Below are 27,448 nucleotides of genomic sequence, written 5' to 3'. Positions count from 1 at the left end.
CCTACTCAAATTGCACAAATTTGAATTACAATCACTTGAAAGTTGACAAGTTATACAAGTCAAATAATGTTTATTTTGAAAGTTTAGAAAACGACAGCACATAATAGGGGTTGCACAGTAAATACTCAAATATCATGATTTAATTATTTTTGCCAAATGTTGCAAGTATAAAAACAATATTTAAACTTATAATTAACTTATCAATTATACCTTTATTGCATTACAGAAAAAATATATAAATATATAAAATGTATAACAAAGTTAAAGCGAATAAGAATGACAAAGGATATCTTATTTAAAAAATTAAATAATACGTACTAAATACATTATAAGTAAAATATAAACATTGTTCTCCATTGTATTTAAAAATATTATCTTTTTGAAACTTGTACTGTTTAAAAAATAACCAAAACTAAAAACAATAATTCTCAACAAGATCAATTCATACTCATATTATTCATTATTTATAATCATCAATAATGTCAACACCAATTATTTTCATTTATCAAAATAGTTCCTATCACTTAAAAGTTACTTGTTCACTGAGCAAGAGTTTTTTTTATCAGCAAAGTATTATGAATTATATATATAATACGAGTTGAAAGTGCACTAAAAACTTCCAATAATCTAATGAAACAGTACTCAAATAATAAAAAACACTGACCAAAAGTTGATCAGATTAATAATTTTATATTTAATTACTGTCACCCACACGTTCAATTAACCCCTCTACATTTTACTAATTAGAACTTCTCCTGTTACTTTCAATGGGAAATGATCCACTTCCATCTAACCTTGTAGTTAAGGTACAAGACTCACAGGTGGAATAGATGTTACAAAACTTTTCAATTTACTTCATACTTTTTATTTATATTTTAAGAACTAAACAATAGAGACAGTTAATGATACTAAAAATATAATAAAGATTATAATAATATAAATTCAATACTGTATAAATACTTATTAGGCTGGTTTTTAAGAGTATGTTCAAGGCAGAAGAATTAAAGAAGAATTAAAGAAGAATGAGTGAATGAATTTGAAGAGATTTGAGATTAAATTAATGATTATTTATTTGAGTGAATTTGAAATTTTTTATAAAAAAAAATAACACAGTAATTAATGAAGTGAAAAATAATTAAATAGAGAAAAATGATAAACTGAATAATAAATTTAGTATTATTATCTAAATTGAAAACCGATAAAAGAGTTTCTATATTTAAAGAAAACACCCTATGTATTGCATCTGGAAATGCAACCCAAAAATCTCTTAAAACATCTCTCTTCTTAATTTTCTTTTAATTTCTTTCCGGGTTGGGTTGCCCTTGGGCTTTTCAGGGGGACTTGCGTCCCCCTCGCTTCACACAATTTACTGCGAGGGACAAAATCTGTTGATTTTCCGGCGAGGTAAGAAACTGTTAAAATTTTTCTTTGGTCAGAGGGGAGGGAGGAACCTTGAAGAATTAAGATTGGTTTGGCTTTGGCTTCAGATCTGGGAATTAAAGTTTAGTTTTGATTGTGGGTGACGCTAATTTTGGGTGAGGTGATTTGGTAGATGGAATCAGGCGTGGGTTGTATACTGCTTCCACGTCTTGGAAGTTCTATAAATCCAAGAAAAGAGCCAATGTTAGTGTCTCCTGAGTGATTCTGAAATTCTCTAATAGTTGAAGATAAATCAGAGATTGTACATTAAATCTCTTTCTTCTCACGGTTGATAAAAATTGCTACACCCTGAAAATAGCAATTATTCATTGCTCGCATTTCCGTTGAAATGAATACAAAAGTTATTGTATTTTCTCGCTCACAAATTGATGTGAATGGTGGAATATGCTGAAGTGAACAGAGCATAAAGAACTAATTCCAAAAATACAACTTAAAAGAACAAAAAACTAATATTATTTTATTAACACCAACTAAACAATCTTAAAAATCGATTTTTTAATTATTCTAGTTTAAACACAAGGAGTATCACCAATGAATTCTTTCTGATCACTTTACACTACGAATAAAAAATTAAGAATAAAACATTGGAGTTTGTATTGTTTGAGATATGGTTGAGATTGTTATCCAACTAGATCGACTTTGATGCAAAAAGTGTCTCCTCTGATTGATGATTATGATACATGTTTATTTAGTAAATAATACCTGCTCCAGTATTTGTTTACTTACGTCTTAGAGGCTTCTTTTCTGATCGGCTTGGACTTTATAGGGACTGCGATGCAAATCCACAGTTTCTTCCACGGCAACTCATTCCTTCATTTCACATTCCCTTTCTCTCTCTGCTCTCAAGTCTAAAAACTCAAACTTTTCAATTAGTCTTCGTCCTTGCCCCCAAAACTTCGCCGTTGTTTTTGACTCTCATGTAAGCACACTCACCCTTAATCCCCGTTTCCTGTTTTTCATCCATCCATTGGTGCAAAGCTAGACCTTTGTCTATGTTTGTGTTTTTCCAACCTTTGCCAACCAACTTTATCTGTCATCCACTGTGTGCCATCTAACACAACTAGTACAGCTTCACCTGATCTGTTTCCTTTCATACTCTATTGTTCTTTTACTTATACCGTTTTGTCTAGTACTATTAGTTCAAATCCAAGTTGTTCTTGGTATATACCATTAACATGTTGAACAGGAAAAACACATGTCCAATAGTAGACTAGCATCAGTGTGTTCATTTCTTGTGATTGATTTACTTATTACTTTCGTCAACTTTACATTTTTGGCGCAGGGTGATGAATGGATGCTAATTTTAAGAACCAAGGTCTTCAAGGCGGCGATGTGAGCTTGGCTGAGAAGAAAAGGGAAGTTATGGTGGCGATTCCAAATGAGGGTGGTGGTGAATCTTTGATGCCAAAGCAGCAGAGCAGGGGGAATTCGCCCCACAGAATGTTAAACGACGAGTTTTCTGTAAAGTCGCCACCTTTGAACTGTGCTTCCCCTGAGATAAGGTTCATGCCAAGCCCAAACAAGCCCCCAAAGATTCCCGTTTCTAGCGCCAATCTCACCCGGAGAAAATCACTCACAAGGTCAGTGTATTCCAAACCCAAATCAAGGTTTGGTGAACAGCCTTACCCTGTTGATGGGACTCTTTTAGAAGAGAATGGTACCTCAACTTTGCAAGAAAATTTCGGTGTTGGTTCACCATTTAAAGCATCGCCTATTAACAATAAACCTGGAACTATTAGTCGAACAGTCTCCATCCTTTCTGTGATCACTCCTAAGACGCCGTTGATGGCGTCTCCCGGGCCGGCTGGTGGGGAGGATTTCGATGAACTCGTTTACAGAAAAGTTGAATTGAGTAAAAGCAAACGTAGTAGAAGAGTGACAGTTAAGGTTTTGTCTGAATGGTTTGTGTTCGTGTGCATTACAAGTACCTTGGTGGCTAGTTTAACAGTTGGAAAACTTAAAAGAACGGAGATTTGGGGTTTGGGGATTTGGAGATGGTGTGTGCTTGTGATGGTGACCTTTTGCGGAATGTTGGTCACCAGATGGTTCATGCGCATTATTGTTTTCTTGATTGAGACGAACTTTTTGTTGAGGAAAAAGGTGCTGTATTTTGTCCATGGACTGAAGAAGTGTGTCCAGTTCTTCATTTGGCTTGGTTTGGTTCTTCTCACATGGGTGCTGTTGATTAACCGGGGGGTGGACCGATCTGAATTTGCCACAAAGATTTTGAATGGGGTAACATGGACTCTTACTTCCCTCCTCATTGGTGCATTCCTGTGGTTCATGAAGACATTGTTGCTCAAGATTTTGGCGTCAAATTTTCATGTTAAATCTTTCTTTGATCGAATTCAAGAAACGCTTTTCCACCAGTACATTCTGCAGACTCTCTCTGGGCCTCCACTTGTAGAAGAGGCTGAGAAGATTGGGAAATCAATCAGTGTTGGTCACTTTAGTTTCAGGAGTACAGATGGTAAGGGTGGAATGAAGAAAGAAACCATTGATATTGCGAAGCTTCACCAGATGAAACAAGAGAAGGTTTCTGCATGGACTATGAAGGTCTTGGTAGATGCAATGACAAATTCAAGGCTGTCCACAATCTCTAGTGCACTGGATGAAAGTTTTGATGATGGAGAAAATGAACAGACTGATAAAGAGATTACTAATGAGATGGAAGCAACTGCTGCAGCCTATCACATTTTCAGGAATGTTGCTCCCCCCGGTTGCACGTAAGTATATCCACTGTCACTTCTAGTCTATGAAGTTCGGACACTGACACACATACAACACTCCTACGATATATATCGCCGAAGTGTTCAATTCAAAAGACATTTTTTTAGCATGGCTCCAATTCACGATGCTTATGAAGTGTATTTATAATTCTCCTTTTTTGTGATATTTGCCTCTGTTGTTTCTCCTAAATCGTTCTGTCACTATGAATAGGTACATTGACGAGGAAGAACTAAGGAGGTTCATGATTAAGGAAGAAGTGAGGATGGTATATCCCCTACTGGCTGAAGCAGAAACAGGGCAGATTACCAGGAAGTCCTTAACAGACTGGTTGGTAAGGTCTCCAACATATGCCCATCTAAAAAATTGTCATGATAATGAAAGGATTTAAACTCTGTTTGGGTTGCAAACATATCACTCCATAATGTTTGTTATTGTTTGTGTTTTTCAGTTGAAGGTATATCAGGAACGCAAAGCATTGGCACATGCCTTAAGCGACACCAAAACTGCTGTGAGACAACTAAACAAGCTCGTGACAGTAATCCTAGTAGTTGTGACCGTAATTGTGTGGCTTCTACTAATGGAGATTGCAACAACGAAAGTACTTGTGTTTCTATCTTCCCAGCTAGTACTTGCAGCTTTCATGTTTGGCAACACTTGTAAGAACATATTTGAAGCTATCATCTTCGTGTTTGTGATGCATCCGTTTGATGTTGGTGATCGATGTGTTGTTGATGGGGTTGAGGTAATCTATGGCCACTACATTTTGTTTCCTTGTTTGAGATTTGCATATTAATTCATCCTACTAATATTGCAGCTATTGGTTGAAGAAATGAACATATTGACAACAGTCTTCTTGAAGCTTAACAATGAAAAAGTGTACTATCCAAATTCTGTCTTGGCTACGAAACCGATTAGCAACTATTACAGAAGCCCAGATATGGGTGACCGTGTAGAGTTCTCCATTGATTTTACAACACCAGCTGAGAAAATTGGGGCACTGAGAGAAAGAGTAAAGAGGTAAGCTAATTGTATCTTCATGCATAAATGAGTATTATTTGTTCATTCATGGATCATGTAACAACATATGAACAGATAAAGGAAACATAAACATTTTAATACATGCTTTCAAGGGTTTACCAAATGAAGTGTGTTATATTGTGAATTAGTATATTGAAAATAAATTTGATTGTGACTTATTGCAAGTGAAAGTGTGCATCTCAATCAGGAAATTTGAAAAATGACTGCAGTTTTATCACCAAATTCGGAAAAACTCTTATTCCTGTCATGCCCTCAGTTATTTGTTCTAATTTTGTTTTTATATAATTAAGGTACCTGGAGAGAAACCCACAGTACTGGCACCCTAATCATGGGTTAGTAGTGAAGGAGATCGAAGACGTAAACAAAATTAAGATGGGTATAATCGTTACCCACACAATGAACTTTCAAGAGTTTGGGGAGAAAAACAAGAGAAGAACTGAATTGGTGATGGAAATAAAGAAGATTTTTGAAGAACTCAACATCAGATACAACCTTCTTCCACAAGCCATTCATCTCAGACATATGGAGCCAGACCCTAGGGTTACATGAATCAACTGCATACACGTCTGCCTTTTTATGTTTCATTTCATCCGTCAAATACCATTGCTTGATTTAATTGGTGATAATTGAGAGTGGTGCTTTAGTATACATACTGGGCTTAGTATTAGCAATTTGTTTCCCACATATTAAGATTAAGAAATTATGAATTCAAGAATCTTGTACGAACCTTCAAGTGGATCCAATGTAAAAATTTCTCCCCACATTTGAGCTCTATCCAACTCTGTTTCTGATGACATGATGGAAGCATGAGAATGAGTCAAGTAATTTCTACTGTTCATGATTTGTTTGTATTAGGCCATTTTTGTTCCTCCCAAAGATCAATCATGAACCAGAGAAATACACAAACTATAAATGAACAGCTTTTTAAACAAAATAAAATTAACAGCTTTTTATCGTAGTTAAATTTTACTTTGTTAAGTGATTTCATGAACTCAGTTATTTAATTAAGAAATAAAAAGTAGTATTAGTTTCTACCATTCTTCTAACCAGGTAGTAACAGTATTCTTTTGAGAAGAGTTTTGACCCTTTCATAAGAGGTGTTAATAGGATGATGTTGCAGATTATGATAACGTTATCCTCCCAATAGCAAGTAGAGAATATCCCACGTAGGATAACCTACAAGTGCCACGTTAGCACAAAATCTCAATTTCATCATCCATTCTCTGAGCTTCAACCTCATGAGCAGAATCTTCAGTTCAGACCAAGGCAACTCCTGAGATGGCTTCTGCTTCCGTTCCGGTGGCTTTGTCTCTGACCTCTGTCACGCACCGCAAGCCTTCATCTCAAGCCTTCTTCAGGCCATTGCCCTCACCACAACCAAAGAGAACCTTCTCAAAAAAGCCACCGTCAAGCTCCAACCTTCAAATTAATGCATCTTTGAAGGAGAAGGCAGTGACGGGACTCACAGCCGCAACCTTCACAGCCTCTATGGTGATCCCAGAGGTGGCCAATGCTGCTGGATCCGATTTCTCCCCTTCTCTCAAGAACTTTCTACTCAGCATCTTCGCCGGTGGGATCGTGCTGGTAGCCATACTTGGAGCAGTTGTTGGAGTTGCCAACTTTGATCCGGTTAAGAGGACTTAAACTATGATCTACTTCTTTTCATTTCTCTGCCTTTTTGTCCCTGTTCTCATTTCTTACTTCATGTAAGTTTATGCCACTGCTTCTTTTTCTGCACCTTATTTTGTACCCTCCCCGTGCTTCTTAACGTTATAATATATAATAACTGCGTTTGATCCGGGGTTCAACATGTTTATGTTTTGTGTTTTTTATTAAATGAACCACACAGTCTGTGGATCAAAAACTATGATGAACTATTATCAGAATTTTGAAATCTTCATTCACACTACTAACAAATATGTCATGAGTTCAGCCTTCACTGTGTTGGTAAAACAATATTTAGTATAAAACAATTTATCCTCGACTTCGTTCTGTTTAAGAAAACCTCACCCCAGAGACAATAAGCCACGTCATGCCCAGAAATGAATCTGGCACTTTCGTTTTCAGTTTGAATTTGAAACAGTGATGATTTTGTTGTGGTTGTAGATGTCAGCATAATCTGAGATGTCCATTGAATTGTTAGCTTTTGTCAATTTGGTTATCAGTCAATCAAGTTCTTTTGTTGTATGCACATTCCAATTATGATTTGTGATTCTAAATTACAGTGATTTGAAAAATTAAAATGTTTAAAGTGTAATGAAGCTCTTAGATTTATGTGGAGTACTGGGTTTTGAATGTAAACTACAAAGACAAAACACCTACCATGGTGAATGAGTCTTATTGATGGTAACTGATGCCTGTAACCAGTTATCTAAAGCAGAATTGTCATATGTAAAAAAACGAGTTATGTAAACATCACTACGTTTTTATTTAGTTCTGCTCAGCATCTACCGTGATCAAGTTATTGATGTTTCTTTAAGGAATTTGTAAAAACAACTGTGTGTGTTGAAAGACTAGCTTCCTTCGAAGCTGGCAGTGCAAACTTTCACAAAAGGACTTTAGCATTGTGAGAACAGAATGTGTTTATCATACTATGGATCTTAAATTAGACAGGTAAACCGATATGTACCAAAGATTCAACGCATGGTATACAACCAGAGAAAAAGTTTCCTTAAAAATGTTACAAATGAAGTGGTGCAACTAGCAAAAGAAAGAAAAGAAATTAACTCGATAAATAGTTGATGAAAAATCTCTGATTGAAAAAAAAAAAAACTCCGACATGCTGATATGGGATGGGGCACACGTAGAGATATATATTACTCGAATGCAATCCTTCAACGTAAGATTATACAAAAATTGAATGAAAAGAAACAACTCGGTATTTGGAACCCGCACATAAGCCGTATTAAATGCTGCAGATATTCTAAATGTAAAAGAGGTAGAAAAGAATGGTTAATATGAAGAAAAGAATCTTGGAATCGAACGAAACTAACTGAACTTTAAGGAACCAAAAATTTTAAAAATACGCCATTGCCGAGATCGAACCCAAATCGTCTAATAGAAAACAGAAATTTCAAAAACATCGCCGTTGCCGGGGATCGAACCCGGGTCACCCGCGTGACAGGCGGGAATACTTACCACTATACTACAACGACATTCTTGATCAATATTAAAACATATTCTTTTTATTACAAAAACAGAAAAGGTTTTAATTAAAAACTATATAAAAACGCCGTTGCCGGGGATCGAACCCGGGTCGTCCGCGTGACAGGCGGAAATACTTACCACTATACTACAACGACCACCTTTGTTGACCAAATCCTCTGTTGTGTTATTATATTTGTTTGTTTGAGAGAATGCACTGTTGATAACTTTTTAATGGCAAAGAAGTGTTACCTTATCCCACCATGCATGTATGATTAATAAACAAAATAATAGCAGAGCCGAAGCGCGTTCCAGGAAAGGTGAAGGATGGCTGTGTCTTCTACCACTGCCCCAGTATGTCTTCCTGCTAAAAACATTCCAAACCCTCAGCTCCAAAAACTTGGTTTCTCAAGCACCGTTTCCTTTACTGTGAAACAGCGGAGATCGTTACGCATCAGAAGCTCCTCGGCTGAGACCTCTGACACAGGCGTAGATTCAGAGAGTTCCATTGAACTTCCCAAGGAACCCTATTCATTAATTTCAGCTCTTAACGTCGAAAGGATTCTCCGTGGCTTACGTAAGTTTTTGCAGAACTCTTATACCTGATTTAGTATTTTGTTATTTAGAGCGCAAATGGGCTTTTAATTGATGAAGACGTAGTTTAGAATGCAGCAATTACAGATGCAGATCATTATGGTAGGCTAGGTGTTCCACGAGGATGTCCCTTTGACATGGTCCGAACCAACCACCTTAATTCGATTTTCTGTTTCAACTCACTCACTTCTGATCTATTTTATGTTTTACACCTCTCTCTATTAACCGAAACCAGGTGGGGGTTGCCTATAAGAACAAAATTCAAGAATTGAAGACTCAGAATCTAGAGGAGGAGGAACTTGAGAAGAAATTGGAACTTCTCAAAGTCAGTAATACACACATATGTATTCAAAATTTGAATCACTTTTGCGGTATTTGTTCATGATCAACAACTACTTTGTTTAGGAATCATACATCATCCTGTCCTCAGAAGAAGAAAGAAGAATCTATGACTGGAGTTTGGCCAGAGTAAACAACACCGAAACATTCATTTGGCCGTTCGAGGTTGACATAACACAGACAAAAATCCCAGATGAAGATCCTCCACAACTGGTACCTCTGTTTCCCATAATCTATATCTACTTGTAGTTACAAAATAAATAACATTCTTATTTATGAATGTCATCATAACTCTCATTGCAGGACACTGAAGATGTTCGACCAACGATATTGGTTGGGTATTTCACTTTGGGATGGTTAGTGCTAGGAGTTGTGGTGTCTATCGCTATTGCACTAAACCAATAGAACTAATGTTTTACGGCGAGTTTGATGAAGTAATGTTTTTTCTGTTCTTAGAAAATGTGCTATGTGGCAGTCTCATCACATTCTATCATTCTTACCACAGGATAAATCTATGATATAATGAAGCTTCCTCAAAGAATATTTATTGCATTGGATAAGAAAAATTAAGAAATATATAAAGTTCTAATACATCTGGCCTAGTGTCTTCAAGCTTGACTACCAAGATTTCAAGATAAGTCTTGAATGGTGTTTTATGAAAGTCAAGAAAGGAAAGAAAAGAAAAATAACCAAGAAAAGTCAAGAAAATAAAGTAAACTTCTTAATAAAAAATGTGCATCAAAATTTGGATTGAAATTCGTAATTTTAATGTCATCTATAACACTGTCTTACCTATATTACAATGCCAATCGTCACCTGTGCTGTCTTCTGTGTCAAAATCTCGTGTTATGGTCTTTGTCACAAAATAAAGAAACTGGACTTTTATTTTTGATAGGCATATGAAAAGAAACTGGACTTGATCGGTTTACAATCTTGCTAATGATGCAACGATCAAGACAACTTAATTTGTTTTTTTGAATTGAAAAACCAATAAAGTTTTGATGAACTTCAATGGTGAGCATCTGATACGAAAAACTTACCAAGAACATGAATTTGAGGAAGAGAATAGCTTTGTCTCGGAAGAGACTGTTTAATACTTGAGTTGCCAATGTGAGGTATATAAGGATTCGCGAACTCACTATTTCACCTAACCAATTAATGAAAATATCATTTAATTTATTTTTTTTAAATTATTCCTGACGTTAATAGGAGAATTTTATAGACCTAAATAAAGTGATAGATGTTTAGTTTGTAGCACTTCATTTTTTAAAAAATTGTTCTCAAATTAATGACGAATACTTTTTTATTTTAATGTTTCTCATGATTAATGTAAATATTATTGTAATTTCATTAATTATATATAACGAAAATACCAAGAAACAGAGTTAAATATTCTTAACAGTTACTTACACGGCAAGGAACCACTACAAAATCTAGATATCACCAAGCAAACATATTCTCCTTGCATAATCAAGTGTTTCATCAAAAATACTAAGAAAAGAAACAAAAACTCACTTGCTCCAAACAACAAAATGATCGGTTGAAGTTGTAAACCTTGATGCAGTGATCGTTTAGGTACCTCCTAATCATCTAGGTACCTCACTATCAAAGAGTTATAATACTTAAGAGAATAATGTTTTGTAGATAGAAGGTGTTTTAGATAATGAGAGGAGTTTATAAAATTCTATTTATATTAGAATATTATTTTATAATAAAATGCTTAGTTTCATTATTTTAATACACATATTAACTTTAATACTTTATTTTCTGCAAAAATATTTTACCAGTACACCCATGCTTGGCATGAGGGGAGTTTAAGATCTATAATTTTTTTAATAAATGTTTCTATAATTTTAAATTTACCAAAATAAACATTAGCATATATATAAATATTTAAAACTATTAAAAATAGAGAGAATATTAATATGTATTCACATATTCTTCTATTTATAACTATTGTAATTTATATAAATTTATTTAAAAATTTACTAATTTTTATTGATAATTATTTTTTGTCGGAGAATTTGATAGATTGGGTAAAGTAAACTGTTCTTTCAAATATATTTCTCTCTATCACAAAGCTAAAATAGATATATTTATATTTTAAGTTATAGCAAATCAAATTTGTAAATAATTCAAGTTGAAACTTATATTTGAAATTTGGCCGAACTCATTTTCAAATGTGTAATTGTATTCATAATTACTTTTTTTTAACAAATTACACCTTACTTATTCGTAGTTTTTTAGATTGTCATTATATTTTTTTTCCAACTCTTAGTCACTCTAAAATACTATTTTTATGATAAATAGTAGTACAAGACATAATTGTTGCTTTATTTTGAATCAATTAAATTTTAGATCTTATATATTCTTGATGTAAGATGTGAAAGTTAAAAGAGAGGATAGAATAATATAATGTTCACGACCGATATTGTGGTTGGGGGAAAAAGATAAGAAAAAGAAAGCAAAAATAATGGAAAACTGATGGAAGAGACAAAATAACGCAATGTGAAATTCCACAATTAAAAATTGGAAAATAATTTTTGCCACTCCTAAAAAATCGCACTCGTTTAACACTCACTAATATAATAATATATATTAGAATTTTAAATTAAAAACAAAACAAATATAATTAAAATATTACTATTTTACATTATCATTTGAATATTTTACGTCACGCTTAAAAACTTGGAATTTTTTTTACACACTATATGTATCATTTGATAATTTAATTTTAGAAATATTTTGATCATTACAAAATTAAATTTTTATAATTTTAAAGAAAGAGAAAAATTAAAGGATAAAATGTCTAGAAATTTGGTGGGAGTAAAAACAAAAATAATGGTCGTCACTGAAAAAGTGCTACTATCCTGAAGTACTTACAAGATCTGTGAACATAACATACCAGAGAATCCAAACAGCAATACCCAACGTTGTTGCAGGATTCTCTCAACATCTACAAGACAACCTCAAAACAGTGTTCTTTCACTAAAGCCGTTTTTATCCTTGATTAGCACGTTTCAAAAGATTAACCTCAAATTTGTATTTATTAACTTCCACAAATCACAAAAAAGAAATGAAAAATCAAAAGCAAACAAATACGGTAGATGTCAATTTTCATGTATGGTAGATAATTGGTCGTGATGACCTTTCCCAGAAACAAGAACGAACCTTTGACCGGTTATTTTCTCTAAGCTGGAGACAATGGAAGAGTCTCTCTTAGAAGCCAGATCTCGCTCTCGTGCTTTCATAAGCGCTTCTCTATCGTGAATTTCCGCTTCTCGACGCCTCCAACCTTCTTCCCATTCCGCTCTTTCTTTCTCCATTCGCTCAATCGTCGCCACCAATTTGTTCTGCAGAACCTCCTGCTGCTTAACCACACGCTTCACCAACCTCTTAAAAAACGAAACCATTTTTTCTTCTTCTCTCTTCTTTCTCCTCCTTTTCCCACTCCTCCTCGCGCCTCCGCCCTCCGTCTCAACTGTTTCCGTCGCTAACATTTCCCACTCATTCATCACTGCACGTGATGCGTCTTCGTTACGACCCTTTTTGTACACATCTTCAAGATCCCCGATGTTCTCATTCACCTCTTGGTGCTTCCCCTTTGCATCAGAGAGCACAGTGTTGAAAGCTTTCCTGCAACACCAATACGACGGAGAGTGGTAATGGAGGAAAGAGAATTATAAAAGGAGTGTGAGAAGAAAAAGGAATTATACCAAAACGATGCTGTGGTTGTGGATTGTTCTTGGGGGTGGAGAGAAGAATCGAGCGCTCCCAGATGCTGGGGTTGTTGTTGGAAGAATTGGTGAGAATGTTGGTTGTGGTGAGTTTGAGGATAGTCGCAGTGTTGAAGATGATGAAATTGGTGAGGAGTGTGATTAGGGCTTAGAGTGGATGAGGAAGAAGTGTGATAGGTGTTGGCCATTTGGTAGGGACTGTGAGGCTGCATGACCAAAGCAAACCACTCTATTTCATACAACAACAAATTTAACAAATACATTTTTTTTCTTTTAAATAATCATTATTTTATATCATAAATCTAAATTAAATTATCGAATAAAATAATAATATCCATAATTTGGTGGCTGTATAAAGTATAGAATTTGTGAATGGCTGCTATGATAAAAAGAGAGAAAAATCTACAAAAAAAATATTGTTTTATCGTACACTTTTAAATGTGTATATAAGCTTGATATGAAATAACGTGGCATAATGATGCAAATCACTGTAAGAACTACAAAACTTGATTATGCTAGATCTACGATGAAGTATTATTTTGCTGTTTTGAATCAGTCACGACGTTATTCAATATTCAATATGCCGACTTTATAAAATTAAAAACTAATAAAATACCATAGGAAAGGCTTTTCAAAATCAAAGTATAAAAAAAAACTCATTAAAAATAATATTAAAACGAAAATGGAACATAATGTAGAATCATGAGAAATAAAAAATATAAAAAGATTGTATGAGTAAGTGTAGAAAATACAATTAATATTTTTATACGTAATATGGTATATGTGGGAAAAAAAGTTAAAGGTAATAAAAAGTGTAACGAAATTGTATGTAATGTTAAAGTGTGTGTATGGAACTTTTTACAAGAGAGTTGCTCCATGAGTAGAAAAAAAAATAATATAAAAATTCAAATTTATTGAAATAAAATTCTATTATTATAAAATTCGTATTGATATATAACTTCTTTTATTATATTTTATTTAATGTATAGTTTTGTTTACATTGTATATTAAATTGCAATTATTTTTTTCTTTTTTGGTACTTTGGTCATCCTAAACGGGAATGACGTTTTGTTTTCGTCTAAAACTAAATAAGAAATGTGACGGTATACAATGGCTTTTAAAAGGAAAATCTTTTGTTTTTCGGGATGTGCTATGTGACATTTAAAATTTATCGTATGAAAAAAATTAATCACAAATTATTGGGGATGTTTTTTTTCTTTAGTCACGAGAATTCCAGATTTATTATATTAATTTTGTTTACAGTTATTACATAAACAAAATTTTGTTATGGTGGAGAGCACACGTGTGATTTATGAACTTTTATTAAGTCCTAATATACCTTTAATTTGTTACAATTAATCCTCATTCATTAATTGTTCATAGTTTGTTTGGTGGGAAGAGAGAAATAAATCTTATGAAAATTATAAGTCTTATTTAATAATATGGATAGAATAACATACAAAATTTATGTTACGGTATATAAATATGGTACAAATGGTATAGTTTTTGAAATATAAAGTTATCAAAAGAATATTTACATTAAATAATTTTAATAAAGTTAAATAGTTAGTTAATTTCGGTAATGCATTGTCATGGATATCTAGTATTAAATAAATATAGGAAAAACTAACATTAAGTATTGAAGTAATTATAGTTACATCAAATATAAAAAATATTGATGTAATATTTTCTTTTAACATTTCAATATCTAAAGTCTTTTATATATGATTTGGTCATTAGTATGTGTAAAGACCTGAAAAATAGAGTGTTATAGAGTAGATTGGTGTATTAGAATAATGAGATAAATTATTTTACTTTAAAATAATCTTATAATATAAATAGAATTCGTATAAACACATCTCATTATTCTAAGAACATTTCATCTCTCTAGAACTCTATTCCTCAAAGTTCTCTGAATTCTCTCTACAATTTCTTCTTGCTGAGTTATTTGTTCAAAGATCAGGAAGTGTCTAAGCGATCCTGACATTGAGGGCTTGAGTTTGGGCCGATCAATTTCTCGTTCTTCAGCTGGTAAGTTGTCTCCCTTTTATGTCCGTTCTTCTCTGAGTTGTGAGCATGCAATGATTTTGGTTGCATGTGATTAGTAGTTATTTCTTCCTTTTCTAGCTCAATTTAGGTTCTAAGTGTGGTTCTCTATCACCAATTGGTGAGTTGTAGGTTTCTGTTGAGTTTCCTTGTTGTGCAAGGTACGGCTGAAACGTTTCTGTGTGTGTGACTGTTATCTCTGAGGTAAGGGAAGCTAGATTGTGATTTAATTATCAGTTGTGGTTGTATGTAATGAATTATGTGATTAAGTGTTGTGCAATTAACATTTCAGCTTGTGAATGTATGTTCTTAACTGTTAAAATGGTAGAAACTGTGAATTGTGATTGATGAGCTGATTTGGATTAGTCTATATGTTGTAATGTGTGCAAATTGGTGATTGTTATTGGATGTGATGTGTTGTAGTGTTGAGGAAATAAAGTGTAAAGTGATTTGGGATGGTTTAGTGTATTTTAGAGGACCTGAGGTAGTGAAATTGAGGATTAGTGGTCAATGGCTGTTGGTGACTGCTGGGGTAGTGTAGATAGGTCATATGTGACTGGTTTGAGTCATCAAAATGGTCAAAAACAGGTTCAAAGTGGTAGAATTGGTTTTGAGTCTCTAAGTTGATGAATTGGAGGTTTTAGAGTAGAGATTGGTGCATAAACACTTTAGATTGGTGTTAGGAATGTTTAGAATCCTTTAGTCAAGTTTAATTTAGTATATACATCGATTTATGGATGTTAGAAGTTGGCCAAGTTGAGTAGAATTGGTAAGGAGTCGTTGAGTCGTATAATTCTGCAGAATTTCGTTCTGCAGATTATGCAGACTCGCTGTGCGAATGGATTCGCACAGCGAGTCATCTTGGCGAGGTGCTCTCTGCCAATGTACCTGCATAGCGAATGGGTGCGTTGTACGAGTGATTTGAGAGGGTTGCTCTCTGTTTGTTAATCCACATAGCGAATTGGATCGCTATGCGACTGATTGAGGTCTGGAACCATTATTCATTTTATTCAATCAGCGAGTGGGTCTCGCTCTGCGAGTGTTTGGGGGTCAAGTCTCTGGATGAGGTTCTTGCATAGCGAATTGGGTCGCTGTGCGAGGGGTTGGGATCTGTTGCATTTTACAATTTTATTCGCATAGCCAGTTTAGTCGCTATGCGAGAGATCCAGAGTAGTTGGTTTCTGTCTAGGGTTTTCGCAAGGCGAGTTAGGTCGCTGTGTGAGAAGCTTATGGTCTCGCTATGCGAAGGTGTGCGCTGTGCGAGAGGTACGTTATAGTTCTGGTCTTGTGTATTCTTATGTTGTTTGATATGCATCAATGAGTGTTATATGAAGTAAGTTGAGGTTGTATCATGTAATATCTGTGGTGATTGTGGTATGTTGTAATCAAAAGTGTAAAGTTCAAGTATGGTATGAACTTAATTCCATGATCCTCAAGGAGAGGAGACATGGTGGTGCCCTATGTTGTGATTCAAAGTGGAATCTCTAGTTGAGATTCAAGTAAGTTTAGAATGGATGCAGGAGCTTAGTCTTGGGAGTTATCTTGAAACTCCAATGGTCTTTCATTCTCAAGTAGAGAGGATTGATCCATGTCGTGAGGAGTAGCAGGAGGTCCTAGTCTTGGGTGCTTCCAGTATGACCCAAGGTGAGTGATAACGGACTAACCTCGTGAGTGATAACGGACTAACCTCGTGAGTGTGGTAGGGTGAAACTCATTGGCAATGGCTTTGCAAAGCAGTAGAAGTCACCACTAGTGCACGACCCGCCATAGCTCGGCAATCATTCTAAGTCCGGATAGTCATAGTCAGTGTGTGTCATGTGTGAAGGGTTTAAGTGATGTGAATGAATAATATGCTTGTATGAAGTTAAACAAATTATTGTATGATTAATTCTGTTTAAACTAACTTACCCTGTTGTGTGCTTATGTTTTGTATGTTCTGCTATTCTTCTTCTGCGATGACCATCCTTTGGATGTGAGCAGCAGAAGAAGAGGTCTCTTTGGAGCAAGCATTGGATGAAGGTGATGCTGCTGCTGAGTAGTTGTTTTTGGTTCTTTAGAGCCTTGCTTATAGTTTTGGAATAGTTTGCAGTCTATATATAAAGTTTTAAATTTATAGTTGTTTTTGGATGACGGTAAATATATCACTTTATGTTTTAGAGGGATAATTTGTACTACTTTATCATGCATGTTGCTTCTCTTTATTATAGTTGCCACTATATATTGGGATGTTACAGTATGTGCGTCAGTTTTTGTGAGCTTCCTAAGACACAATTTTTTTTTATTGATAAAATTTGTAATAAATTTATTTATTGAAAATAGAAAACTGTTTAGAATAATTGAAAGAATTTAATAAAAAATTTGATTATTATTGGTTTATTGTCTTATAGTTTGAAAATTTATAAATGACTTATTAAACTTATTTTTAAAATATGAATCTAATACATTAAACAGAGATAAAAAAAATTTAAAAATATATAAGAAAATACTTTAGTTAGAATTTATCACTATATTTTATATATTGAACTCATATCCTAAATGAAACCTTGAGGTATTGGAATACAACAAAATCTTAATTATTAATTATATACACTTGAAAACAAAATCTTAATTATTCTTCTAAAATCCGGTAGAATGAAAATTATTAAAATACTCTTAACCTTCAAACTTAGAATCCATAATATATAAAGGTATTTTTGTCTACTAAAACCCGGTACACATGGCTAAAATGTACCAACTGAAAAACAGGCGTACGCGCATTAGCAAACCCCTATATATATAATTTATTATTGTTTTAATTATGTGTGATATTTTGCATAATTATAATATTATTATTACTAATATATTATCATTATTAAATGATAACTACGTTTTAATTTTAGACAAATTGAATTTTTAAAACATTATATATTAAACTAAGTTTAATTTCTAAAATTTTAATTTCAACATGATATAGAACATATAGTTGATCTATTTTTATTTACATAATCCGGTTTTATATGTTTCTTGATAATTTTATTTTATTTTACTTTATACTTTTATAATTGTATTGTATAATTTGTTTTTTTTTTACGATTAACATTTGTTAGTATGTATATTTTTTTTTATCTTTTCCCTTTTAGTGTTATGTTTCTATTACATTATATTTTAAAGTATTAAATTCTTATTATAGTTATACTTTTTTTATTTTTTTCGTTTATTCCACTACTTTTAATATTATATTTATAATAGTTGTTACTATAAAACTTATTTGCATAACATTATTTAAATCTCATATTATATATTCATATATTATAGTATATACATATATGAATTAGAGAAACAAGGTGGTGGGAATAAGTAAATTACACACAGACACACACACACATATATATATATATATATATCCCATGTATTCAATCCATAATTCAATATTCAAACATTTTTAATTTCTATTTCACACAATTCTCAACAATCATGCATCACTGTAATAATAATAAAACATTATTTCACCATCATTCAATAACTATAACTACTATAATACTACACGTTGAGAAGATAACATCGATTTTCACTAGGACAATCTTAAAGTTAGTCAAAATGACACTCGAACAATAATAAAGTATATATTAAGCTTAGGTGAGTTAAACTGACTCTAAATTAATCACCATTAAGTATAACAATTTAATTTTTCACTTGCAATAAAAAATTTGTTTAATAACAATACTAGATGAATTTTCACATCTTATAATTTTTACATCTTCTTCCATTAAAGCCAAACATAACGAAACACATTTTTATTAATTTAAATCCCACGTGCCAACCGAAAAGAGAAAATAAATTAAAATTTATATATAAAAATAGAAACAATTACTTCCTGCCAATTTTCGTAAATAATTATGATTTACCTATGGCAAATAGATAAATCTATATAAATATCATTATCTACAAATTTTACCCATAAATATATTATATACAAACTTTATTTACGAATATATTATATATGGATTTAATCATAGAGAATTACTTATATATTTATTACAAATGATAAATCAAGAAAAATAAATAATAAACCTGTTATGTTTATTTATACAGTTAAAACTATATTTATAACATAAATGTTAATTCATTAAACCTCTAAATCTTCTCCCCTAATATTATTTAAACAAATTTTACTTTTATTAAAAATTAATTTTGCTTTCTAGATAACTTAAAAAAATCTTACGTTTTATTTAATTTCGGAGGGTTCTTTTACAAACTGTATAGAAATACTGGGTATCCGTTCGGTTAATTAGTTTACTTTTAATCTTTGTCGTCGACTTTAGAAATTGTATATATTAAAGTATTTTTTTACTTTTGGAATATTACATTATCCCATATATAAATTTTATCAAATGTGATTTTTACTATTTTTAAGAGGTTTTTATTTTTTTTATACTTATAATTTTTTTTTTCAAAACTATTATATTTTATTATTGTAGTATATATACTATAGTATTTTGACTTTTTATTATTGTAGTATATATATAAACGTGTGTGTGTATTTTGAATATTATTTAAAATGTAGATTTTAAGTGAGTTTATGAGTAGACGAAAAAGTTTAGGCGAGTATGAGTGAGTATGAAAGTGTATATATAGTTGATGGAAGACATTGTTTTAGTGGGTAGTGGATGATGATGTATTTGATTATTTGAATGGTTTTAAAAGAATATGATAATGTAATTAATGGCATTGATGTTTGTTTTTCTATTGTCCGATATTGTTTGTGTTATTTAGGTTGGAGATGTGTGTGTAATAATGAGGGTGGGGCGAAGGGGTGGTTTTGTTAGGACACGTGTTTGGAAAAGACAGCGTTTGGAAGAAGTATAGAATAGACGTGTTGCGTGCACATGAACTACGTCCTTCTCATGTCTCCGCCATTAATTTGGTGTCTGCAACATCTAACGGTCATACGTCTCTGACTTCAAATTTCAAAATCACAGTTCTTGTTCTTCACTTTACACTGCAGAGGCTGGGGGGCCACCCACCTGACACCTGCACCCTGTCTTTCACTTCCTTCATAAACATACATTTACATCAACAACTCTTATTTTTGACTCAATAATTTTTCTTCTCTATTCACATGTCAAAACACACGTTTCAATCAAACCCTTAGTACTATTAAAATATACTTATAAAATTTATTCATGTTTATTACTTTTCATCTAAGTAATAAAATTAACATACAATAATTTCTTATATTCATATAATATCAAATTAATTTAATTAAATCAACCTTTATAACTTGCGTTCAATATCCAAATACAATTATTAATTTACAATAATTTCAAAAATAAAAATCACAGTTTCATCCGAAGAAATATAAAGTAATCAATCTATCATTATTTAATTACTTAATCTTATCAACTTATATCACAATTATAAAAAAAAACTTAAGTTTATTATCTTAAAATTTTGAATTCTACATAGATTAGACTCAAGCTTAATCAATGTTGCATATGTATCTTTCAGTCTAATCTATATAGATTAGACTAAAGGTTTGTCTCGACAATCTACTAAGACAAATATAGTATAATTTTTATATCAAAACTCATTTTTTTGAATGAAATTGTATCTCTAAGAATGTTGAGCATCTATTAGAAAAACTAATAAAGTCATTATCTCAAAGATTGTCTATTTTTTCACATACCCCTATATTTTCTTCTTTAACCCCATAACTCAAACTAAATTATCTAAATAGCCCTTATTTAAAAATTATTAAAAATGCTAATGTGAAAGTGACTTTCCCCTTCCATTTAACATAACTCATTCAATTTCAATTCAGTCAAATTTCATATTAAATCCAAAATTAACTAATGAACCTATTATTTGAATTTAATCTCAGATGCAATGACAAAAACCTTGTATATAATTGAAGCAAGAGAAAAAAAAAAACTTACTTTGATCTATGAGTAAACATTTCCTTCACTTTCTTACCGACACTTTCTAATAGAAAAAAAGTGAAAATTAACTTCCAGAGCGTAATAAAAATATTTTTTAGAAAGTAAAAAGGCATTGATATTTACAAATAAATATCTAAATTATTAAAAAAATTAATTTATACAGTGAACATGATAAAATTTTAACTTTTATTTTAATTTCAAATAAATATCTCTACTACACTAAAACCAAGTATCAATTACAATGATACTGATACGATAATAGTTAGTAATATTTTTTTTCATCACACTTTATAAATTACTAAAGTTTATTGAAAATCATAACTTGTGTCGTTTATTGTTTAAAAAATATTTTTTAATTTTTAATTTCTAGTAATTTATAATAAATAAAAGAGTTTGAGTTGGAAATAGTATGGAATGTGAGGTAATGGTATAGGCTATGGTTTTGAATTAGTTGTTAGAACATGCATGAGGAATCCATGGGAAAAAATTAGTAGAACCTCATGAATGGTATCAATTGCATGTTTGTTCAGAAATCGACATTCTTGGTATTGATGTGATAGCTCGATCGATCCCTTCGAATCGTTATCAAGAGGGAATTTTTTTTTTTGGACTGCCCAACGACCAACCGATATTGGTCAACTATGGCTTCAGTTATGTCCCTGCTTTCAGCTACACTTAGTTATTAAGTTGTTCTCACGCTTCTAAACATTATATATTTATGTCTCTGTTTATACGAATCAAATTAAATGTATAATATTTTGTTTATTTATATGATAAAATGTTTAAAAGTTAAATTGTTTTTAATTTTTATATGTGAATGTAAAATTAAAATATGTTTATGTATTAAGTTTTAATATATTTTGATCTTTAAATTTTAAAAGGGAATAATACAACTTTTTTAATATGATAATGTGAGATATAGAGGTCCGATAGGATATGAAACAATATATTCAACAAACCATAAATATCGTTAGAATGAGCTGTAACCATAACTCATGTTAAGAAGTTGATTGAAGTCTAACTCAATCTTACAAAACCGGTTTCTAAGGAGAGATTTGCAGTAACTTATATATTATAAATTTGTCTTATCTCTAATCGATGTCGGACTTTCAACAATTGCAATTAACATTTGAGTTAAACTTGTTAAAACAGTATAAACAACACAAATATCTTCCTAAAATATGTTTGACACAATTAACACAGTTAAGTTAAAGAGATAACCACTTTCATTTTTAAAGTTTAAAACCAACCTATATCAAAATTTAGTACAAGATTAAAATTTAATTTTACATCAAAATTTACTCTACTAGAAAATTCTTAAAGAGTGTCAATTTTTGTAATGAAAAATAATTAATCACCATAACAACCAATTTAAATAACAATTTATAAGCTGTAATCTATTAATAATTAAAATATTTTTCATTATAAATAAAAAAAATTATAATTGATCTCTATAATTACAATATTTTTTATAATAAATTAATCTTTAAATTAGTCATTAATATTAGATATCAAATAAATTAATGTCTAAATAAGTCTTTAAATATATTTTTAATCACTAAAAATTATTATTATTTAAAAAATTTCTTATAATATTAAAAATTAAAAATATATTTTATCCTTAAATTAATAACCAACTTTACATACATTTATGAAGAACAATAAAATATATATTATATATTGACCAGCTAAAAGATATGTATGCTCCACCATCTCCATCTATTTATCTAAAAACATGGACATTTTTCTTAAAAAAATTAATGTTAATTATTATATGACTCAATTTTTATATATAATAGATTATTTTAAAAGTGATATAAATTAAAATTTCAAAATATGCTTGACATACTCGTGTGTGTGTATTCTCCTCTCGTCTTTTATCTTATGGCATATGCGTTGATATCGTTTATGTATGAAACTTTTGAGTATTTGTTTGTTTAAAACTATAGTTGATGTTTTATTTATAATTTTCTTTTAAACAAGTTAGACATTTTCTATTTCTATTTGAGTTTTTTATTTTTAATTTTTTTAGAATAGAATTGGATTGAATTTCAAATTAAGAATTTGCAAATGTGATTTATTTAAAATGATGGTTATAATAGTTGCTTTAAACTTTTGGAATTATTTTGAGTAGACGGTGTATTCGAAGTTATTATATGAATGAGTTTAGAATCACAATTTTGAAATATCATAATACTATTGTAGTTTTGAAACTTTAATTATAGGATTAATTGTTGATTTAACTTGTTTAAAATAAATTAGCTTAATAAACAGAGAAAAAGTTTCGAAAAGTTTTTATGTTTTGCAATTTTGGCTAAAAAAAATTGTATGAAAATGTTTACTATTTTTTTAAAAAATAAATAAATAAAAATTTGCAGTTTTTACAATTGCTAATTAAATAGTAATACTTTTGTTCAGTATTTGTAATGATAGATCTTGAATAACTTAAGAAACAAAACTTAAAACAAGAAATCGACAACTTATATCTGTATAAATATAAGCACAAATCCGTAACAACTTACTTCTGTAATAAACAACGATAGTCTTACTAAAAATATATTTACTTTTACCTTTTTATATAATAATAAATACTTTTTTTACATTACAAGTACATCATTTGACTTTTTATTAAAAAAAATGTGCAAATTATTTTTGTTTAAATAAAATTTTGCACGCTCCACTTGCATTTTCGATGGACTCCAAAAGACTCTTACTGTTTAAAAAAATTAATTAAGATAATAATTTATTGTAAGATTACATACCCCTTACAAAATCTTAATTTAAACTCTAATTATAAAGAAGGCTCATTTTTTCCCACAGCGAAATTTCATGTTTACTCTCTCAAGCTTATTTTTCTTTATTCTTCTCATGACTTATCTGAAAGCTTAAATGTAAATTATTACCCGACGATGTTTGTATCCTAACCGTTGGATTGTAATAATTACAGAATCTTACTCAAATTTTCTTCGGGTTGCTTCTGCTTGTGGCCCAACATAAAATAAAATAAAAATACAGACTTCAAAAGAATGGGCCCATAAAAATACTAAGAATATAAATTAGTTTGTCTAGAAATTAATAAAAAAAATATATGCTGACGAATAACTAGGCTAATAGTGATTAAAACTAGGTACATAAAGGGATTATTGTATATTTATAACAACTATTACTTGTTACTTTGATATTTTTCATATTGTAAATATTGATCTTTAAAACAAATTAAATATATTATTTTTTATTTAATACTCTGTATATAAAGTAGAATTAGAAATTTTAAATAATTTATTTATTATATATCCTTCAATTATTTTCAAAACATAATAAAAAACTATAATTAGAAAATTATATATTATCTTAAAATTAAAAAAAAAATAGATAAAAAAGAACAATTTTTTTTAAAAAGAAAAACATTGTGCAGAGATAGGAGTATTTCATACATAAAGGGTTCTGACCAAAAGGGAAAAATCGTAAAGCATAGGTAAACACTAGTGCATCCATTAATTAATTGCAAGATTAGTACTTATGGCCTTAACGTAGTTAATTGGATTTCCCCTACATTTCCTTTAAAATTATTGATATTTAAAACTGACATAAACATGATAAATGTATAATATTTATAGTGACATAAGATGATAAAGTCATAGTTTGTTTGTCTTTAAATGGTAAACCGGTTTATTAAATTGGGACGTGATGGGTAAAATTACCTTATGATTCCACTTGGCAAGAGAAATTTCTCATATCTAATTTTAACTTATAACTTATTTTATGTTATCATTGTTTTATATAAATATATATTAATACTAATAAGGATTAGAGTTTTAAAATCATCAAATAATACTAAAAGAAGAAAGAGTAAGAGAAGCCAAATCCTTCCTATAAAATAGATAAGTTTTGATTTTGAACATTTGTATGCATCTCTTTGGCTCATTCACCTCAAATGAATATTCTTTGACACTAAGTTTTTTAAGCTTTAGGTTTCTTCCGTGGTTATATTAATCCTCAATTTCACCACAATTCTATCTTCATTTTATTGTGGTTGAAATAGCCCTGTTATTTGCTTTATACCAGTTTAGTTTAAACATGGAAGATAGCATGTTCAAAACTATGGCATGGTGTTTTGCCTTGCTACTTTTCTATGTCATGATTAGCTTTGTGAACACTATGTGGTGGAGACCCAGAAAAATTGAGAAATTGTTGAGGAAGCAAGGGATTAGAGGAACTTCATACAGGTTTTTTACTGGTGACACTTCAGACATGAAAGACTGTATCCAAAAGGCATTATCAAAAACTATCTCCCTTGACCATCAGATCATCCCTCGAGTCGTCCCTTTCATGCACCAAATCGTTCAGCAACATGGTAAATTAGTTTTACCATCATAATCACTTTTAAAACAACATTTCTAACACGTTTCTTGTACTGGGATTAAGTTAGTTTTATTGCTTTTGTAGTGAATGATTAATCAAAGTAATGCTATTTATGTGTATAGGAAAGATTTCACTGTGTTGGTTTGGAAGAACACCAAGACTCATAATAGCAGATGCAGAGCTCACACGATCGATTTTAACAGACACGAAAGGGCACTTTTTGAAGCCACCACGTAACCCTCTCATCAATCTTCTATCGTTAGGATTGTCTTCGTTAGAAGGCGAAATTTGGAGCAAACGCAGAAGGGTGGTAAATTCAGCTTTCCACCTTGAGAAGTTGAAGGTAACTTTTTATATCCCAAACACTTTTCTTTTCTGCTCCTTTCTGTCTTTAACACCAGTAAATGATAGCTTTTTTGTCGATTATCCTATTCCAACAATGATCAAAACAGTTCAATCTTATACAGTAACAGTAGAGATTAAGCAACAATGCTGATATAGTTTTGAGTTATATTATAGGCAATGATGCCAGCATTTTCAATCAGCTGTAACAACATGATCGAGCGATGGGAGAAATTAGTAGAAGCTCGTGGATGGTATGAATTGAATGTTTGTTCAGAATTCGACATTCTTACTGGTGATGTGATAGCTCGAACAGCCTTTGGAAGTAACTACCAAGAGGGAAAGAAAATTTTAGAACTGCAAAAGGAGCAAGCAGTCTTGGTCAACGAAGCCATCAACAACATCTATATCCCAGGTTACAGGTACGACACATAAACCATTATGTTTATTTATGAAAACTTAAAACCTGATCAACCATCAGAAGCAAACATTATTCATGGTGAGTCTTTCAAAGCTAATCTTATTCTAAAATCCACGAACTACAAATATAATGAACTGTTTTTTTTATCAGGTTCCATTGTGAAAGTGACCTTTGGTTATAAAATACAAATTTGAAATCTAAAAGTATTGGATGATTTGTACTCACTTCACTTTTTATGATTGCATGAACCTAGATTTTTACCAACCACAAAGAACAAGCGCAGGTACAACCTAGATATCCAAATCAAAGCTATGTTACGAGATATGATACAGAAGAAAGAACAGGCAATGAAAGAGAATAAAGTGAAAGAGCATGATTTATTAAGTTCACTGCTACAGTATAGGGAAGAAAGTGGTTCTTTAACAACAGATAATGTGATTGAAGAATGCAAGTTGTTTTACTTTGCCGGCCAAGTGACCACGGCCAACTTGCTTTCATGGACTGTGATTGTTTTATCTATGCATCCAAATTGGCAAGAGAAGGCAAGAACAGAGGTGTTGAAGATTTTTGGCAAAAAAACACTTGACTACGAAGACATTAATCACCTCAAGATTGTAAGTTCATTGTCTGTTATTGTTGTTGTTGTAATGATTAGTTTGAATAAAGAAGAAAAAAATGACCACCAAGTGTTTGACTATATGCAGGTGTCAATGATACTGTATGAAGTTTTGAGATTATACCCTCCTCTGGTAAACATCAACAAATACAGTTGCTGTGAAACAAGAGTGGGAAACATTTCCATTCCAGCAGGGGTTGAACTGTGTTTACCTTTGTTACTTCTTCATTATGACAGTAACTATTGGGATAAGCCTGAAGAGTTCAACCCAGGTAGATTCAGTGAAGGGATTTCAAAAGCTTCAAAGGATCATATCGCTTTCTATCCATTCAGTGGGGGCTCAAGAATTTGTCCTGGCCAAAACTTTGCCTTCTTAGAAGCAAAGATGGCTCTGGCTTTCATTCTTCAACACTTCTCTTTCCAACTCTCACCCACTTATGCTCATGCTCCAGCAACTTCTACTATTACTCTCACGCCACAGCATGGTGCTCCCATTATTATTCGTCGCACTTAGTCCTGATCAATCAACTGAAATAAGCATCGTGAACTGCACTTCGATCATCTTATCTATTTTATCATATTAATTATTACTTTTAATGAATAATGTGTATTAATATCAAATTAAAAAACTACTCTTCAATTTAAATTAGTCTTTCATCAAACTTTGGTTTAGTTTTATATCTTGGGTATTTCCAATATGAATTATTGAGTTTTGTGGTGT

At 31.4% G+C, this 27,448-nt stretch overlaps 5 protein-coding genes and 2 non-coding genes across 9 annotated transcripts; 4 read left to right on the top strand and 3 right to left on the bottom strand.

Moving 5' to 3' along the window:
- Positions 1–1,245: 1,245 nt before the first annotated feature.
- LOC124826176 (mechanosensitive ion channel protein 10) lies at positions 1,246–6,044 on the top strand. Of its 2 annotated transcripts, none has more exons than XM_088107208.1 (6): positions 1,246–1,404; positions 2,723–4,166; positions 4,381–4,501; positions 4,619–4,912; positions 4,985–5,187; positions 5,499–6,044. In XM_088107208.1, the coding sequence occupies exons 2-6, from the start codon at positions 2,731–2,733 to the stop codon at positions 5,755–5,757; spliced, it is 2,313 nt and encodes a 770-aa protein (XP_087963334.1). In that variant the 5' UTR covers positions 1,246–1,404; positions 2,723–2,730; the 3' UTR covers positions 5,758–6,044. The 2 variants fall into 2 exon arrangements, with proteins under 2 accessions (XP_087963334.1, XP_047154898.1); XM_047298942.2 differs by lacking the exon at positions 1,246–1,404 and adding an exon at positions 1,955–2,359.
- A 386-nt stretch (positions 6,045–6,430) lies between these two features.
- Positions 6,431–7,016, top strand: LOC124826177 (uncharacterized). Its single transcript, XM_047298943.2, has one exon. The coding sequence runs from the start codon at positions 6,487–6,489 to the stop codon at positions 6,850–6,852; it is 366 nt and encodes a 121-aa protein (XP_047154899.1). The 5' UTR covers positions 6,431–6,486; the 3' UTR covers positions 6,853–7,016.
- A 1,275-nt stretch (positions 7,017–8,291) lies between these two features.
- On the bottom strand, positions 8,292–8,363 carry TRNAD-GUC (transfer RNA aspartic acid (anticodon GUC)). The gene has a single exon. It is a non-coding gene; the product is annotated as a tRNA-Asp (tRNA).
- Positions 8,364–8,438: 75 nt separating this feature from the next.
- Positions 8,439–8,510, bottom strand: TRNAD-GUC (transfer RNA aspartic acid (anticodon GUC)). The gene has a single exon. It is a non-coding gene; the product is annotated as a tRNA-Asp (tRNA).
- A 75-nt stretch (positions 8,511–8,585) lies between these two features.
- On the top strand, positions 8,586–9,826 carry NDHU (Chaperone DnaJ-domain superfamily protein). 2 transcript variants are annotated; one of them, XM_088107207.1, is made up of 6 exons: positions 8,586–8,706; positions 8,791–8,929; positions 9,025–9,086; positions 9,182–9,271; positions 9,352–9,498; positions 9,589–9,826. In XM_088107207.1, exons 1-6 carry the CDS (start codon positions 8,680–8,682, stop codon positions 9,688–9,690), a joined length of 567 nt encoding a protein of 188 aa, XP_087963333.1. In that variant the 5' UTR covers positions 8,586–8,679; the 3' UTR covers positions 9,691–9,826. The 2 variants fall into 2 exon arrangements, with proteins under 2 accessions (XP_087963333.1, XP_047154890.2); XM_047298934.2 differs by having other exon boundaries at positions 8,611–8,929.
- A 2,286-nt stretch (positions 9,827–12,112) lies between these two features.
- LOC124826168 (uncharacterized) lies at positions 12,113–13,236 on the bottom strand. Its single transcript, XM_047298935.2, has 2 exons — positions 13,002–13,236; positions 12,113–12,921 (listed from the first exon to the last, which is right to left on the bottom strand). Exons 1-2 carry the CDS (start codon positions 13,232–13,234, stop codon positions 12,396–12,398), a joined length of 759 nt encoding a protein of 252 aa, XP_047154891.1. The 5' UTR covers positions 13,235–13,236; the 3' UTR covers positions 12,113–12,395.
- An 11,677-nt stretch (positions 13,237–24,913) lies between these two features.
- On the top strand, positions 24,914–27,389 carry LOC124826178 (cytochrome P450 CYP72A616-like). The gene is made up of 5 exons (XM_047298945.2): positions 24,914–25,340; positions 25,471–25,691; positions 25,868–26,112; positions 26,365–26,725; positions 26,816–27,389. The coding sequence occupies exons 1-5, from the start codon at positions 25,064–25,066 to the stop codon at positions 27,239–27,241; spliced, it is 1,530 nt and encodes a 509-aa protein (XP_047154901.1). The 5' UTR covers positions 24,914–25,063; the 3' UTR covers positions 27,242–27,389.
- Positions 27,390–27,448: the final 59 nt, after the last annotated feature.

Source organism: Vigna umbellata, chromosome 2 (assembly GCF_029865625.1).
Source record: "Vigna umbellata cultivar VRB3 chromosome 2, Vumbellata_1.0, whole genome shotgun sequence".
Taxonomy (NCBI): domain Eukaryota; kingdom Viridiplantae; phylum Streptophyta; class Magnoliopsida; order Fabales; family Fabaceae; genus Vigna; species Vigna umbellata.
This window is presented reverse-complemented; position numbering and strand designations above follow the sequence as displayed.